Below are 16,157 nucleotides of genomic sequence, written 5' to 3' on the forward strand. Positions count from 1 at the left end.
AGCTTCTAGTTTGGGATTTTTAGCAGTTGTCGCGTTATATATTCTCCTCCTTCTATTCGACAGCCTCGCGGAGTGTTGTTCTTTCTTTTTTTAAATATACACACACGAACACACATGGAAACTGTATCTTAATGTTTGTATTGTAAAAAAAAAAATTACGTTTGTTTTCAGTTTTTTTTTTTGTTAACACCGGCATGGGCGACGGTGGGGCGAGGACTATCGCGCCACTGCCTCCCGTGTTCCAGACACAATATTTTTATTCAGAACGCAACATCTTTTCCTTTTGACGCTGCAGCTTCTTCTTGGAGAGCTTCTTCTTTGTGGGCTCATCGTCGGTGGCCTTGGCAACAACCTCCTCCTTCTCGGTGAGTATCACCTCAACATGGCATGGCGACGACATGTAGGGATTGATGCGACCATGAGCACGGTATGTGCGGCGACGCAGGCACTGAGCGCGATTCACCTGAATGTGATCGACGACCAGGCGATCGACATCGAGACCTCTGTAGTCGGCGTTGGCTTCAGCGTTGCGGAGCAACTGCAACAAGAACTCGGCAGACTTCTTGGGCCAGCGACCCTGTGTAGTCTTCCACTGCTTGGCCTGGGCACAACGGCCGACACCACCGTTGAAACGGCGGAAGGGCACGCACTCCTTCTGATCGACGACGGCCTTGAGGAAACGCTGGGCACGACGAAGTGGCATGCGCTTGATGGCCTGTGCGGTCTCATGGGTGTTCTGTTGGCCAACAAGATGCGAATGTTAATATTGAAAAACAAGCATTTCAAATGTATTATAGTGTGTGTTTGTTGTGCTTTGTGTGTCGTTTTTATGGTTGTGCCACGCTACAGGTAGAGACGACCGCATTGATGGCAGTTTCGCCGCTGTTTTAACATGGCTGGAAGTTGCTTTTAGGGCGCAGATAGCTTAATCAACGCATATGTTCATCGTTCATCAAGATTTGCAAGACTGCGCCCTGGACTTGTAACAAATCGATTGCAATTGACAATTGAGAAAATAGATATTGTGTCGAGCTACAGGTAGAGACGAGAGCATTAAGCGCAGCTCGCCGCTGTTTTAACCCGACTGAAGTTTGCTTTGGGCACACGCTGAGTGTTAGCTCGTTCCTAAGATGGAAGCGAACATTATAAAGCAAGCATGCCCACAATAGAGTTCTCTAATTGTTGTTGTTGCTGTGGACACGGTTTTAGAAGAGCGCATCGTTTTGGTTTCGATTGCGTTCAGCTGATGAACTTGTCCTTTTGATATAAAATTCGTCTAGCAACAATGCAAAAGTGAAATACTGCACTTAATTTGGCAGGCGATTCACTGATTAATGTTGCAAAAATAAAGAAAACAACGCACACACACACACTATTAACGAACATAACCACACTGTTGTCGGAGCTCATATGTCAACAACACCAACAACTACAACAGTTTGTGGCGTCCGTCAGGAATTCAACACTAAAACTTACCTTGAAATGAACACGTAGATTTGGTCCGCGCGCCTTGCACGACTTGGTGGCGTTATCTGGCTCACGTGAGTAACGGCCCATTGTTTAATATCTACAAAATATATAGTAAAAACTTTTAGGCACTTCGAAGTAACATAAAAAAAAAAGTTGTTGTATGTTTGTATGCAACACAGAAAAAAAAAAAAAGAATAACACAATTTTGCATTCAATGAATGACAATTTTCGTTGGCAATTCGTTTTGCAATTTCATGCACACCGAATGCAGCACTTTATATTCTTTCATATTTTACGCGTTTTGTGTGAATATACTTGGTAAATATAGCGATGTTTGAAAATTTATTTGCGGCTTTGCCAATTGAGCGTACCTCCTTCGTCGTGTACGAAACCGGAAAAGAACCTTTGACAGAGAGTTGGCAGCCATGCTCGATATTGTGCGCTCATCGTTATCGATAACCACAACACAGTGTTGCACAGTGTGTGCGCATACAAAGCTATCGCACACAGTGTTGCATGCCACGCACACACACACACATAGCACTCAGCTTTTGATTGAGTACGCGCAAGGCAAAAGTGCGCGCGCAAAATGTTCAAATTCAAATTACGTGTGTGTGAATGTCAATTGCAAGATGTTGCTACTATTTCCTTCCGCAGCGTTGAAGCAAAAGAACGACGACGACGACACGTCGACTATTAGCCATACAGGCAAGCAGTCAGGCAGGCAGTCAGGCATTTGCTTAGTAATACGCTTTTGTATGCGCATTCACTTGTACAAATTGCTTATGAGTGGTACTTGGCACAACGATAAAACGTTATTCATTTAAGTAAGCTCCACTCACTCGTTTAGTTAGTTGCTTCCCCACAATTTCTTTATTACAATTCTGCCATTTTGATATGTACTTACAATGCAAATTAATTGAATTAATTCAATTTGCTGCTCAACGTTCCAACGTTGATTTTTCTTCGCATCTCCCTCCTCGTGTGTGTTTTATTCGTTTTTTTATTGATGCCTTCTACAACTACGACAAAGTATTACTCTGGCTACTACTAGGTAATCTTACTATACTGATTCAATTTTTTGCACACATACAATGTATTTTATATTCTTGGTACTTGTACTTAGTTAGTCAATGAGCAAGCATACTTGATATAATTTCTATTGCTGTTGCTGTCGCTGTCGCTGTCGCTGCTGATGTTGCTGCTTCATCAGATTCACAAAAAAATGGAAATAAAAACCAAAAAATCGACAAGAGCAACACACAACAGCGACCACGTTGAGCACTTGAACAAAATAATGCAATAAATGTTGTAGCATATAAATTTGTGTTGTTCTCTGTTTTGTTTCGCTGTCGCTGGGAAATGCTCTGGATCTTTGAGCTGAGCTCAGTTTGGATTGGCGTTGACTTTGGCTGGCTGGCTGGATGGCTGGCTGGCAACGCTCACGTCGTCATCAGTCGCCGTCACCAACGGCAGACAACAACTGAGACAAATCTAATTTACATGATCGCTCGCATTATCGTCCATTGTATTATAATCATCAGCGACGAGCAACGTGCGACGGTGACGGTGACGGTGACGGCAACAGCGACGTCGACATCGACATCGACCTCCGCCTGCACCTGCGCCTGCGCAGCTAACCCCGCCCTCATGCCATTGTTATTGTTGCTGTTGTTGTTGTTGTTGCTGCTGTGGCGAGTTCAGTGGTTGGCGCTTCCTAAGTGGATGACACTCAAGCTCATTGAGCGCTCCAATGTGATGGAACGGCTGAAGCAGAAGCAAAAGCAGAAGCCGAAGCCGCAGTCTCAGCTGCCTCAGCTTTGGATGCGGCTGCGGCTTCGACTGCGGCTGAGGCTGAGGCAGCGCTGCTGCACCTAGGCTACAAATTATAATACGAGTAAACATAATACAACAACAGCAACAACAACCAACGAGAACAACAATAACAATAACAAAAAACTAAAAAAAAAAGCGAAAAAAAAAAACGAAAAACGAAAAAGTAAAGCAAAGCAAAAGCATTTGGAGAGCTCTCGCATAGCGCACTAAACAATGCGAAAAATATATCTGAATTTTTTTTCGTTTTCAATTTCTGTGGCCAGTTTTAAAGTTCAAGCCGCGACATTAACACACGAAATCTGCGATTATCCGTGCCTCAGATCGAGAAGCATTCACACACACTTACACACATACATATATATATATATCTTACATACATACATACATATACATATATCTAATACACTTGCAATTTTGTATCGTCATCTCTTTCGCGCGTTGAATTGAAATTTTCGAATTTTTCGGGGAGCTCTTCGAATGATTTTTTTACGTTTAACGTTTTTTGGAGCGTGAAGCGCAAATTGCAAATAAAAGTCAATAGATCAATTTTACAAAAAAAAAAAGAAAAACAACAGCAACAATAACAATAACACAATAAAACCGCAAAATATAAATAAAAAGAAAACACGAGAGAAAGAGAGAATAACATAAATAAATAAGTCGAAAATAAACACACGGAAAATTTTAATATCGCTTAAACAGAAAAAAACAATAAAATAAAACACGCAAAAATTTGATTGAAATTATAAACATTATAAAAGTTTTCCTCTAATTGCAAAAAGGAAATTTTTGAGACGCGAGAATTTGTTGTAAATCAAGAGCGAACAATAAATAATAAAAGATAACAACAACAACAACGAAAAACAACGGGAATATCTGTACAAAATTCCAATGTGGAATTATGAAACCATAACAAAACAAAGGAAACACAAAACAACAACAACAACAACAATAATAACAATAACAATAAGAGGCCGAGCATACATAAAGGAAATTTATTAATTTGATTCGCAGCAAAAATTCGACAGCCAATTGAAACGCCTTAATTAAACTTATATTTGCTTATAATTTAAACAACAACTGGGAAAACAACACAGCAACGACAGCAGCGACCGCAACAACAATAACAATATCAACAACAACAATAACAACAACACAAATAATAATAATAACAACAACAACAATCAAGAGCACTATAAGTATATCGAGTAGGCTATGGAATGGTATTTACGAAAATTTTCCTATACTATATATATTGTTTACATATTCGATCTTAAAGTTCTCGCACTTGTTGAGACGCCCATCGAATTCACACGGAAATTCGATTTCAAGTGTTGATCGCCTACAAAAATACCGTATCTTTAATAATTTGATTAATTTTGTTAGCCTCACGGGATAGAACACTTTTCTTCTAGATATTATTAACAAGTTCATCACTTTAGTGGAAACGTTGTTATAATGTGAAATATGACAATATTTTTCTGATGTGACGATCTTTCACAATTGCCACTTCTAATAAAGAAAACACACACTTAAAGATCTAAAAGAATTGTTTTTAAATATAAAATCACCGAAATAGGTTTTTGGTTATTTAATTGCCATGCGTTGTAACAATGTCTTAAAATATTATTAATGAATTTTAACAAAATAGTTTTTTGCTTTTAACTCTTGAATACTGCGTATGAAATTGTCCTATAATTTGCTTTTATTCTCAAGATTAAAACTTTGCTCTATACTTTTTGCATTCTTTACTTTCAACTTTCAATTATTCAAAGAGTTTATTACCGAACAAAAATAAACAATTGATTTGGTTAAAAAATACCACGACGATGGCTGAGTCAGGGAAAACAAGTTCTAATTTATCAACTAATGACAACAAATATTAATTGCACATTTCACTTTCTTATCGAATTCTTGGCTTATTAGCTTTCGAGTAGCACGAAATTTTCAACGTGAATTGGTACAAGAAAAAATCTAAAAATATATTTGTTAAAAAAATACCTTTGTTTGTTCAAACCACGTAAATTTACAGCTGACTTGGGAACATATTGCATTGAATTTTATCTGTAAGTGAAAGCTATATTAGTTTTCTTAGTTTTCTATCCAATTTAGGAAGGAACATGATATTTCCACAGGGGATCGATTATCAGGTTAATATGTTAACTTTATCATCTATAAATGGTAATGTGATGCATTTTCATAAAGTCTATGAAAACTTTGATGCACTTTGAATGCACGAAGAATCAATAGAATGAAATATTGAAATAAATAAACCTTTTTATAATCAATCTTTTCATCTGTCACTTTCTTCACAATACAGAAATCTTACGGTTCATTGAATTTATTAAGCTAGAGTCGATTTTTGCTATATTCAATAATATCTGCAGTACCTATGATTTCTTAAAATTTGGTTGTGATCAGATACAAATTGTATACATTATTTGAGAATTGGGAAAAACGAATAGTTACTACGGGTCTTAGTGGCTTTCGATGAAAACATGGTATATTTTGCAGTCTTTGGTATATTTTGAATTACTATTTCAATAAACCAAATGTAGACTTTGGTATATTTGAAGTAGTTTTATAATTTTGGTATATTTTAAAATATTTTGCATTTTTCAAACTTGTACCGGGTATCTCAGAGTCGAGCACACTCCACTGTATCTTTCTTACTTGCTTTAGGTTAGCTACTTCAATTTCAAACTGAGTGTAGCTGTAACTGCACTTTTGTCGCGATAAGATGATCGTATACCCAATTTGGTGCAGTCGTTGATTACAGGGTGTGTGTTTGCTAGGTGACATTATCAATAGGTTAATTTTCGCAGAGACGTATTTATTGAATGACGCGGTTCATTGGCCCTCAACTGCCTTAGCGACAAATTTAAGCATGGCCTTTCCTCAAGGCTGCAGCTGTCACCTGTCTCTCTCTTTCACTCTCTCTCTCTCTCTCTCTCTGTCTAAATATGAAAATAGATAAATGCTATATAGAATTATGTATGTGTGAACTGCTGATGATGATGATGATGTTCAGAAATGTCGTCATGTTGTGTTTAATATTCAAATTGCAATTGATTTCTTTTCATAACAGATTAGCATACGAAGCTTGGGAAAGTTTTGCAACGCTCGAACTTGTTATAAATAATGTTATTATTATTGTTATTGTGCATTTAAATTGTAGCACATTATTATATGAATATTTATACGGATAAAGCGAGCGACGTAAAATGTGCGCTATGGGAATAATCCCGAGGAATCCGCAACTCAAAGGGCTCCAGAGCGTAACATTGTGACAAGTAACGAGTAACTGGTAACAGGTAACTGGTAACCGGTAACAAGTAACAGGTAACCGGTAACAAGTAAGAGATAACGGGCATCAAGTTGGATGTGACGCAAAATGACGGCAAAGTCTTTGAACAGGTTTAACGCGATTGGACGTCAGACAGTTCTGTGTCGCATTAGAACGTCAGACCGATGATGATGACCGTTGGATGTGAAGACATCATCATCAGTCAGTCAGCTACATTATATATCTCAATGCATGAACGATTCGACATGCGCTTAGTCATACATCTCTCTCTCTCTCTCTCTCTCTTTCTTTGTGTTTGTCTGTCTGGGGAAAAGGCGTCATCAATGTCAACATTGAACCACCGAGAGATGATTCTTGTTTTTTTTTTTTTTGTTTTCGCGAATTCTGCTCAATTCCAGCTCATTCCAGATGAAACAACCATTGCGCCACATCTGTTGCATCCACATGTTGCCCCCAGTTCACACACTCACACACACATTTACGCACACACTCACTCATCTCTTCATCGACGCTTGCGTTGTGCTTGATCGGCCCTGGCAGCTACAGCCACAGCCACAGTCACTGTCGACCCCCAGCGATAGACATCGGCTGACCTCCACCTGAGGCATAAATCTCTTCAACACACACACTCACGTCTGAGTGGGGAGAGAGCAGGCAAGAGAGAGAGAGAGAGAGAGAGAGAGAGCGAGAGACAGTCAGTCAAGTACTTGATAATCAGGCGTCGATTTCCGCGAAACGTGAAAACGTGAAGCCGAAAAAAGCCGCGTCACGTCACATTCGCACAATTTTCATCAGTCTGCGAAACGCGAACAGTTTTTATTTATTTATTTATGTATTTATCTCTTTTTTGTGTTGCATATTATTGTTCTCTTCTGCGAGCATACACATAAGCAAAGCAAATCTACAGACAGAGAATCATTGCCGACCATTGGATTCACTGTCAAATGCTGACAAGTTGCTTTGACTCTGTTTCAATTCCGTTCGTGTCTTGGAATTTCATAAACTTCAACTTCTGCGTTTCAATTCCATTTCATATCAAATTGGTGCAAAGCTCTTAGTTCATTCTGCCTCATTAAACAGGATATCAAATGTTGAATTATTTCAACTCTTGGGTGTTTTAATTCTAGTATTCACCTCTTAATTATAAATAATGTATCAATTAAATCAATTGACATACTTCCATAATGCCTTTTAGTTCATTTTTTCGTACATAGTCCATTCAATCCGTTCATTCCAATCCTATCTAATTCATTCCACTTCATTCCAGTTCATTCCTCTCCATTCAAAACCTTTCTATTTCACTGCACTTAATTCCAATCCTATTCAATCCATTCAAATCCTTTCCATTTCATTGCAGTCCTTTCCTTTCCATTCCATTTCATTTCACTCCGCTCTATTTCGTAGTTCATTCCTGTTCTTTCTAATCTATTCAGTTATTTTTTATTGCAGCCTTTTCCAATCCATTCCAATCCTTTTAATTTCATTCCACTCCTTTCTATTCCATTCCTTTCCATTTCGCTTTTTTTCGTAGTTCATTCCAGTCCTTTCCATTCCATTCCATTTACATTACACTTCATTTCAGTCCTTTCCATTCCATTCCAATTTTTTCTACTTCATTACACTTTATTGCAGTCATTTCCATTACATTCCCATCCTTTTTATTTCATTAATCTTCATTTCAGTCCTTTCCAGTCTTTTCCATTTTATCCTTTCTATTTCATTCCAGTCCTTTTCATTCCATTCCACTTCGTTCCCAGCTGTGTTCTTCTCTCAAGAAGCAGTTGCTACCCAATCGAAATACCCATAAATAGGGTATGACAAATGAGCATATGGCAACGGGACTGGGCCACTGTCGATGTCGTCCATTGTCCCAATTGTCGTCTGCGGTATGTCCGAGCATACAGAGTATGGGGTATTTATTTATGAGGAGACATGCTGCTACACATGTTGCTATAACTGCGAGGGATCATTGTTGTTGGCTTTATTTTAATAGAATTAATGGTTCGATATGTGATCTATTTTTGGATGACACTTCGATTGCTGCTCTCTGACGCAGTTGGGCAGGCACAGACACTCAAACACTCAAACATTCAAACAGACTCATCGAGATAGACAGGGACGCACTTGCGGAAACTGGTAAATCCGGATCAAACAGGTTGCCGCCATATGCAATGCTCCCACTCGATTATATAAGTGCCAAAATATGATTATACTTGATTAAGGACGCCGAGGATGAGGAAATAAATCAACGAATAGACTTGGCGACCTTCATGCCCCAGTGGCCACAATCTAGGGTATATCACATGAGGAATTCAAAGTTAAGAACAGTCAAAATATAGACAAAACAAAATAAAAACACGATACAATCTGTACTATGTAAATTGAAATTCTTGTTCATTTTTCGATTTGAAAACATTCTCTTTGCCTCTCTCTTGGTGTGCCTCTCTCTCGCTCACACTCTCTTTGTGTCGTTGGACTCTTTCTATTTTGTTTTCGAGGCACTTTTCAACAATTTGCTGTTATTTTTGTTGTTCTTCTTCTTCTATTGTATTCTTTTTGTTTGTTGCGTGATTTTCCAATGGAAAAATACCAAGCACAGACGCACTCTGGACCCGAAACCGAAAGGAAATATTGTTGCCAAAAAAAGTGTGTTTCATTTTATCGTTTCGTTACGTTTCGTTACATTTCGTTCGGTCCTTTATTTTTTTTTGTCCTTCGTTCGTTTCGTTCCTGGCTGCTTTCGTCAAGTTTCGTTCAGTTGATGTTCGTTCGCTTTATTTGCCATCGATCGCTCAAAGCGCAAGTTTCGTTCATTTGCTGATCGTCAGACCAAAAAATATCCTCACGTGCTGCAAAGACGCAAACTATATAGTATACTATACATACATATGTATTGCTCAATACAAATAAACGAAAAACATTAAGAGAAAAAGAGCAGAGCGAAGCAAAGCAAAGCAAAGCATAAAAGTGCGTGAAAGGCGCGCGAATAAAAAGTATTTTTCATTTTGTTGATCATCGCATTTATTTTTCGTTCGTATCTTTTCTTGTGTTTACAAATCTAGCAGCAACTAGATTATCGATCTATTGATCCCCATCAAGTAAGTACAGACAAGTGTTTATTAATGCTTTATATAGATAGAAGTAATAGTTCGAGTCGATCTGAAATATTAGAAATACCATTCCAAATACCCTAACTTAATTCCGCTCGTGTTGCAATATAAATTACTCCTGGTTCAGTTTGAAATTAATTAGTTATGTATGTGATAACAAGCAGAATCTGAGGATATAATATTTGCAACTGAAATACAAATACAACATTTGAATGGAAGCAACATTGGAGCGCAATTACAATAACAAAACCAAAAAAAGCTGCAATTATAATAAGCACAGCAACAACAACAGCAAAAACAACAATCACAATTACATTGAGCAAGAAACACGTCATTGGCAACGACATCAACATTACAGGTAAGTTGTTGATGAAACATTTCTCAAATGCTGACAGAAAGAAAAAGAGAATGTGAGAAAGAAAATAATAATACCAAATATAGCTTCAAAAATTGAAGAGTTGTTTGATCAAAGCAAAAAACAATTTATCAAATGCAGTGAAAGAATTTGTAAAAATATTTCTAAAGTAAAATTTTATCTCAAATATGTAATTCAAATTCAGTTTTATTCTATACAATAGAATGTGATTTTTATAATATTTCATAACCAAGTATTAAAATGTTTAGCTTTCAGTATTTAAAAGTTTAAATTGTCATATAAAAATATAGCACAATCCGCAAACAAAATTAGGAAAAAGTTATAACATCTATTTTTCATTTTTTTTTTATGCTTACTCAAAATTTGAAATTCTTCAAAAATATGTTAAAGTGCAAAACGCAAAATTCACAATATTAACCCAGATCTATATTTAAATTTTCTTATCTTGCTAATTTGTTAAATATATTGTTATGAAGTATTAAAATGCAAATTGTTAAAATTGTTTATTTTTAAGGTTTGAACTGATATACAAAAATATTATAAAATATATATAACGATAATAATATAAAATATACAAAAATATCATAAAAATAAAAATTGAATAAAAGTTGTAATATTGTATCTCTTAGTTTTAAATTTTGCTTAGCATTTAATTATAATTTGATTGATATTTAGATTTTGTTAATTTTAGCCAATTGAGTGTGACTTTCAAATAATTTAACATATGCTCAAGCATTAAAATGCAAAATCAAATGTTATTATTTGAAAGTTGAAGGTGATATACAAAATTACCAATAAAAGTAGGAAGAAATTTGACCTTTTTTTTGTTTAATTTAAAATTTACTACTTCACAAACTCTTGAACAATATTTCCCGCCTGAAAATGTTTCATTTTCAATTCAAGACTCCACAAACTCTTAAACATTTCTCAAGAAAATTTCCCACCTGGAGTCATTTCCCAATATTATTTGAAAGTTGAAGGTGATATACAAAAGTATTAATAAAAGTGGGAAAAAATTTTACCTTTTTTTTGTTTAATTTAAAATTTACTACTCCACGAACTCTTGAACAATTTTTCCCGCCTGGAAATGTTTCATTTTCAATTCAAGACTCCACTCTTAAACATTTCTTAAGAAAATTTCCCACCTGGAGTCATTTCCCAATATTATTTGAAAGTTGAAGGTGATATACAAAAGTATTAATAAAAGTGGGAAACAATTTGACCTTTTTTTTGGTTAATTTAAAATTTACTACTCCACAAACTCTTGAACATTTTTTCCCGCCTGGAAATGTTTCATTTTCAATTCAAGACTCCACAAACTCTTAAACATTTCTTAAGAAAATTTCCCACCTGGAGTTATTTCCCAATTGAAAATGCAAAAAGTGTTTTCCAGGAAAAGCCCAAAATGCTGTTGTTGCCGCATTAAAAATATGTTAAACTAATCAATTCGATAAATGAAATTGGTTTTCAATTTGTGAAAAATTCTCGGAAATCTCGTAATTTGCAGTTGCATCTCGAATTTCCACAGTGGAGAGGAATCCCGTCGACGACACGTGGATTGAACAGGGAATTACCCTATTTAATGGCCAGCATTAATAAGCGCAATTTTCTCTACCTGGCTCTAACTGGCTCAATTATCAATGTGATACCACGTGATAAGCACAAACAAATATAGGGTTGCTTAGCCAATCACAAATAATTTCATGTGCTTTTTCTGTTGCACTTTGAAGTAACACCTAAAATGCACTTTGAAGTAACACCTAAGATGCGTCTCGATTAAAGATTTTACTACTGGGTAACTGTTAGTCGTGCATACCTTGCCATCGACTATTGCGATTTGTTATCGATTCGATGATGCATTAATTTAATATGCAGGCAATTACTACAGCAAGCTCTAAAAGCGGGTGAGTTGCTTTACATAAAAATGCATAAACTATCGACATTTGCCACGCCCATCGATTTGCTCCCAACTTTCCATAGTGTCCCCCGCTGTCCTCTCAACATGCAATTAAAGCACTTTAATGCGCATTTGCAAAGCGACAAATTACAAAATAAAAAATTGTTCATAAATTCACTTTGCTATGAAATCAAAATATTTGCCTTCAGATATGACGATTTATATGGTCGATTCGTTTGTGGAATGTGACAAGCGTTGGTCAAGAGAAGGGAACGAGCTGCACTCGGAAATGTGGTTCTGTCGCCAGGGGGGGAAAGGGAAGGCGAAGGGGTAGGTGGAGGGGAAATTAGCACATTGACGTTGCACTTTGAGTGACTTTTTTGTTCAGATTAAAATGAGAAGCAGAGAAGCAGAGACAGGGACAGAAAAAAAAACAAACACGAGCAAACAATTGAAATGTCCTTCACTTGGCAACAACTAACATCTATCGAGTATACCCTGTAATTAAGTGCAAGCATACCGCATCGTTCAGTTTTCAATTCTCTTAACTCTTCAAAACAAAACTGTGTTTAGTTGCTCTAATTTTTCGAAGATTGCTTTTAGCCCACAATCGAAATATGCAAAGACAAAATAAATTACTTTTAGTTTAACATCATTTAAATTTAATATTATATTAATGGACATTATATTTTATTATTATGATGAACATGATGAACATATTAATAACATTTAATGAATATGTTTAAGTGGCTTTCGACATAATTTAAACGTATTTTAATGTGCTTCATTATAGGTGACATTTATTTTGAAAACACAATCGAAAAAGTTGATCAATATTAAATAATAATTAAGGATTACATTTAACCGCTTTATAGAGGGTATTCTGCACCCAACAATTCGCTGTCATATTTATCAGTTTTACACTTTGTTCTTTGGTATTCGGAATTTCGAAATTCGCGAATTCGCTATTCGAATGCTGTCAAGTTCAATGCTGTTTTGTCACTTTCCTTCGAGCTCATTTATTCAACATATGAATACACAATATGCATGTGTGTATGATGAGTTTTCTTGTTGCTTTGCCAAACTTTTACTCAATACTCACCGCGTAGGCGATACATCACGCATCCCTCGCATCGCTCTCTGCATCTCCTCTGGGGGATGGATTGACTGTGAGTAGACTGTTGCGTTTATTGGCAACACGTATACGCACCGTTGTCGTCATACTTATTTTATTTTCGTTCAGTTCGAACCGCTTTAAATTGGTTCGCATCAGACAGCGAGTCATTTCGAAACGTGAACATTTCTCTCTTTCACATTCACTCGCGCTCTCTCTCTCTCTCTGTGTAGACTTGCAATGGCCCTTCGGCCATGACTATGCACATATACAACAGAAATATGTAAAGACTCACACGACTTTTTACCCAGTTCCCATTGTGTGGTCGACATCCTCCATTAATTGTACAATTAGCTGCATAATTACATTCCCTCCACATTCGCCGCCCAGGCGCATTATTTCTTTTGGCACATCATTAAAAAAAAAAGAACCACACACAACAAAAAGAAAGAAAGTCAAATTAGCTGATCCCACTGTAAATTCATTTAATTGTTTATGCCATCGCGTTCGCGTTCGCTTTCGCATGCGAATACATATTCTCTTATGATGCTCGCCTGACACCTTGATGAGCTGTGGCAAAACCTATTGATGAACTAAACCGAACTGAACAGAACTGAAATGAACCACAGAGAAAGCCCACAAAATGGGGTGAACTCTGGTATCTTTCAGTATGAATCGTAGCGGTGGCGTATGCGTAATATTAAGAAATACTTTTAGCAACAAGTTATGGGTAAATGTTGTAAAAAAAATATATTTGAATGATTGTTTTATGATCTTTTAACCCGTTACCATTGGATAGAAGTTTGACATCGTAGAAGCTTTTTAAGAAACAATTTTATATGACAAGGAAGCAACTGTTTGTAACGAGTTTTAGTTGCTTTGGTTTGACAATGTGGTATTTTTTGTACTCTATAGTATATTTTGAATATAATAGTACTCAGATATATAAAATTTAACATTTGGTATACTTTAGTATTCAGCATGTGAATTCGGTATATTTTAAGCATAATAACACACACATTTTGTACTCTATAGTCTATTTTGAATGTAATGGTAAATTGATATACCAAATATAACATTCGGCATTATTCAGTAGTTATTCATTAAATAAATTTGGTATATTTTAAGAATTATTCCGAAAATATTTTGTACTCTACTTACCAAATACAACATTCGGTATATTTACGTATTTTTTTAGTATATTCATCTGGTATATTTTAAGAATAATGCGTCACTTTTTTGTACTCAATAGTATATTTCTATATAAAATATAACATTCGGTATATTTTAGTATTTTTCAGCTTATTAACCTGGTATATTTTAATAATGAAACTGTATTGTTTTGCTTTTATTAAAAATGGGTAGCAGGTAGATTGACTGTAGATTTTTTAACAGTTATTTATGGCTTTCTTCAAACATAATTTCCATGCTGGGTTAAAAAAAAAAAATTTGAAATCATGTATATTAGTGACTTTAAGTTTGTCGCTCAAAATAAAATTCTTTTTGAATTTACGACTTTGCTATTCATTTTATTTTTATTACAATCGAAATATCTAATAAAAGAGTCAAAGAAAATAAATTAAAAAAAATGAATTTCATACTTATATTTAAGTTTAGAAATATATATTTTTGGAGTTTAATTTCAAGTGAAGAAAACTTTTTTTGTCACTCACATGTGTTGCAGGAAATAATTTAATGCGATGTCGAAATTCATAAAATGAAGATGCATTTTATTTTGCGCAAAAAAATAAAACTCTCCATCAATAATAAAGGATAAAAGTGGTCTAGTTGATGTCTTTGTAGTTACTTTTTGTATTAACCATTTACAATTAATCGTTCAGCACAGTGCTGTGAGCCACTAAACAATCGCTGAGAGCAACTAAAAATGCATTTAAGCGTAAGCGCTGAGCAAATGTCATAAACAAAATGCTTAGGGAAATGAATGCAAGACAAACACTCGTGTTGCTATTTTAGAGAGATTATTGCATAAAGTGTAAATAGAGATATATTACGCAGATTCCACTGAAATGCAGTTACATTTTATATACCGCAATAAACGTTTGTGTGTGTGTGTGTTTCTTTTTTTTATGGGGGGCCGCCCTTCAGACTCGTGGACATTTATGTCTGAAGCTTGTTTAACCAGTAGCCGAACAGACAGACTGCGATTACTTGTTAGCTAAGCTGACTTCTATTACAGCACTGCGAGAGATGGAAGATATAGAAACGGAATTAAGCAGTAGCGCCCTGCAGATAAACACACACACTCACACACGACGACAACGCGCTGTAAACATTTTAAATCAAATCGCAAATGCGAATGCGAGTGTATAAAAAAAAAGCAACAGCAACAAAAACTAAATGCTAAATCTTATTTGCATAAAGCGAAAACAAAGCAAAATCAACAACAACAACAACAACAAAAAAGAGATAATAAATAAATAACGATAATAATAAACAAGCTACAGCGACATGTGACAATTGTGATACTTTGTTACTGTTATTGTTATTGTTATTCTTTTTGCTCTTGCTCTTGCCGTTATTGTTTATACCTTGCGTATACGCGATATACGATCTAGTTTCGACGATAGTTTCCCCAACTGGTATTCAAATGATGTAGATATAGATCATATAAATCATATAGTATCTGTAATTATCGATTCGACTTTAGATTATAGCTATTTCTTTCTTTCTGTTGTAATCATTTTTTATTTTTTTATTCGCTGCGCCACGTTTGCTCAATTAGCCACAAACTCAATCATTTATCTATAGGCGTTGATTGGATACAGATTATAACCAACATCAGAATAGTGTGTTAATCTCACCACAATCGAATCAACATTAAAATAACAATATGCTATTATGCATTAGCTTGTTATAGTTATTTACACACATGTGCACACAAATTACTTTGACTGCGACTTTCGATTTTATAGCTTTTAATCTATTTAATTAATATTTATTTATTTTGATGTTGAATAATTGAAGAGCATTTGGCTTTTAAAAATCATATTTTCACTTCATAATAAAGCAATTAATTCCAAAGCAGC

At 35.6% G+C, this 16,157-nt stretch overlaps 1 protein-coding gene across 1 annotated transcript; it reads right to left on the reverse strand.

The window, feature by feature from the left end:
- Positions 1 to 122: 122 nt before the first annotated feature.
- On the reverse strand, positions 123 to 1,934 carry LOC117577581 (60S ribosomal protein L17). Its single transcript, XM_034262461.2, has 3 exons — positions 1,842 to 1,934; positions 1,477 to 1,567; positions 123 to 736 (listed from the first exon to the last, which is right to left on the reverse strand). The coding sequence occupies exons 2-3, from the start codon at positions 1,555 to 1,557 to the stop codon at positions 257 to 259; spliced, it is 561 nt and encodes a 186-aa protein (XP_034118352.1). The 5' UTR covers positions 1,558 to 1,567; positions 1,842 to 1,934; the 3' UTR covers positions 123 to 256.
- Between the last annotated feature and the right edge of the window lie 14,223 nt (positions 1,935 to 16,157).

This window comes from Drosophila albomicans, chromosome X (genome assembly GCF_009650485.2).
Source record: "Drosophila albomicans strain 15112-1751.03 chromosome X, ASM965048v2, whole genome shotgun sequence".
NCBI classification, from domain to species: Eukaryota; Metazoa; Arthropoda; class Insecta; order Diptera; family Drosophilidae; genus Drosophila; species Drosophila albomicans.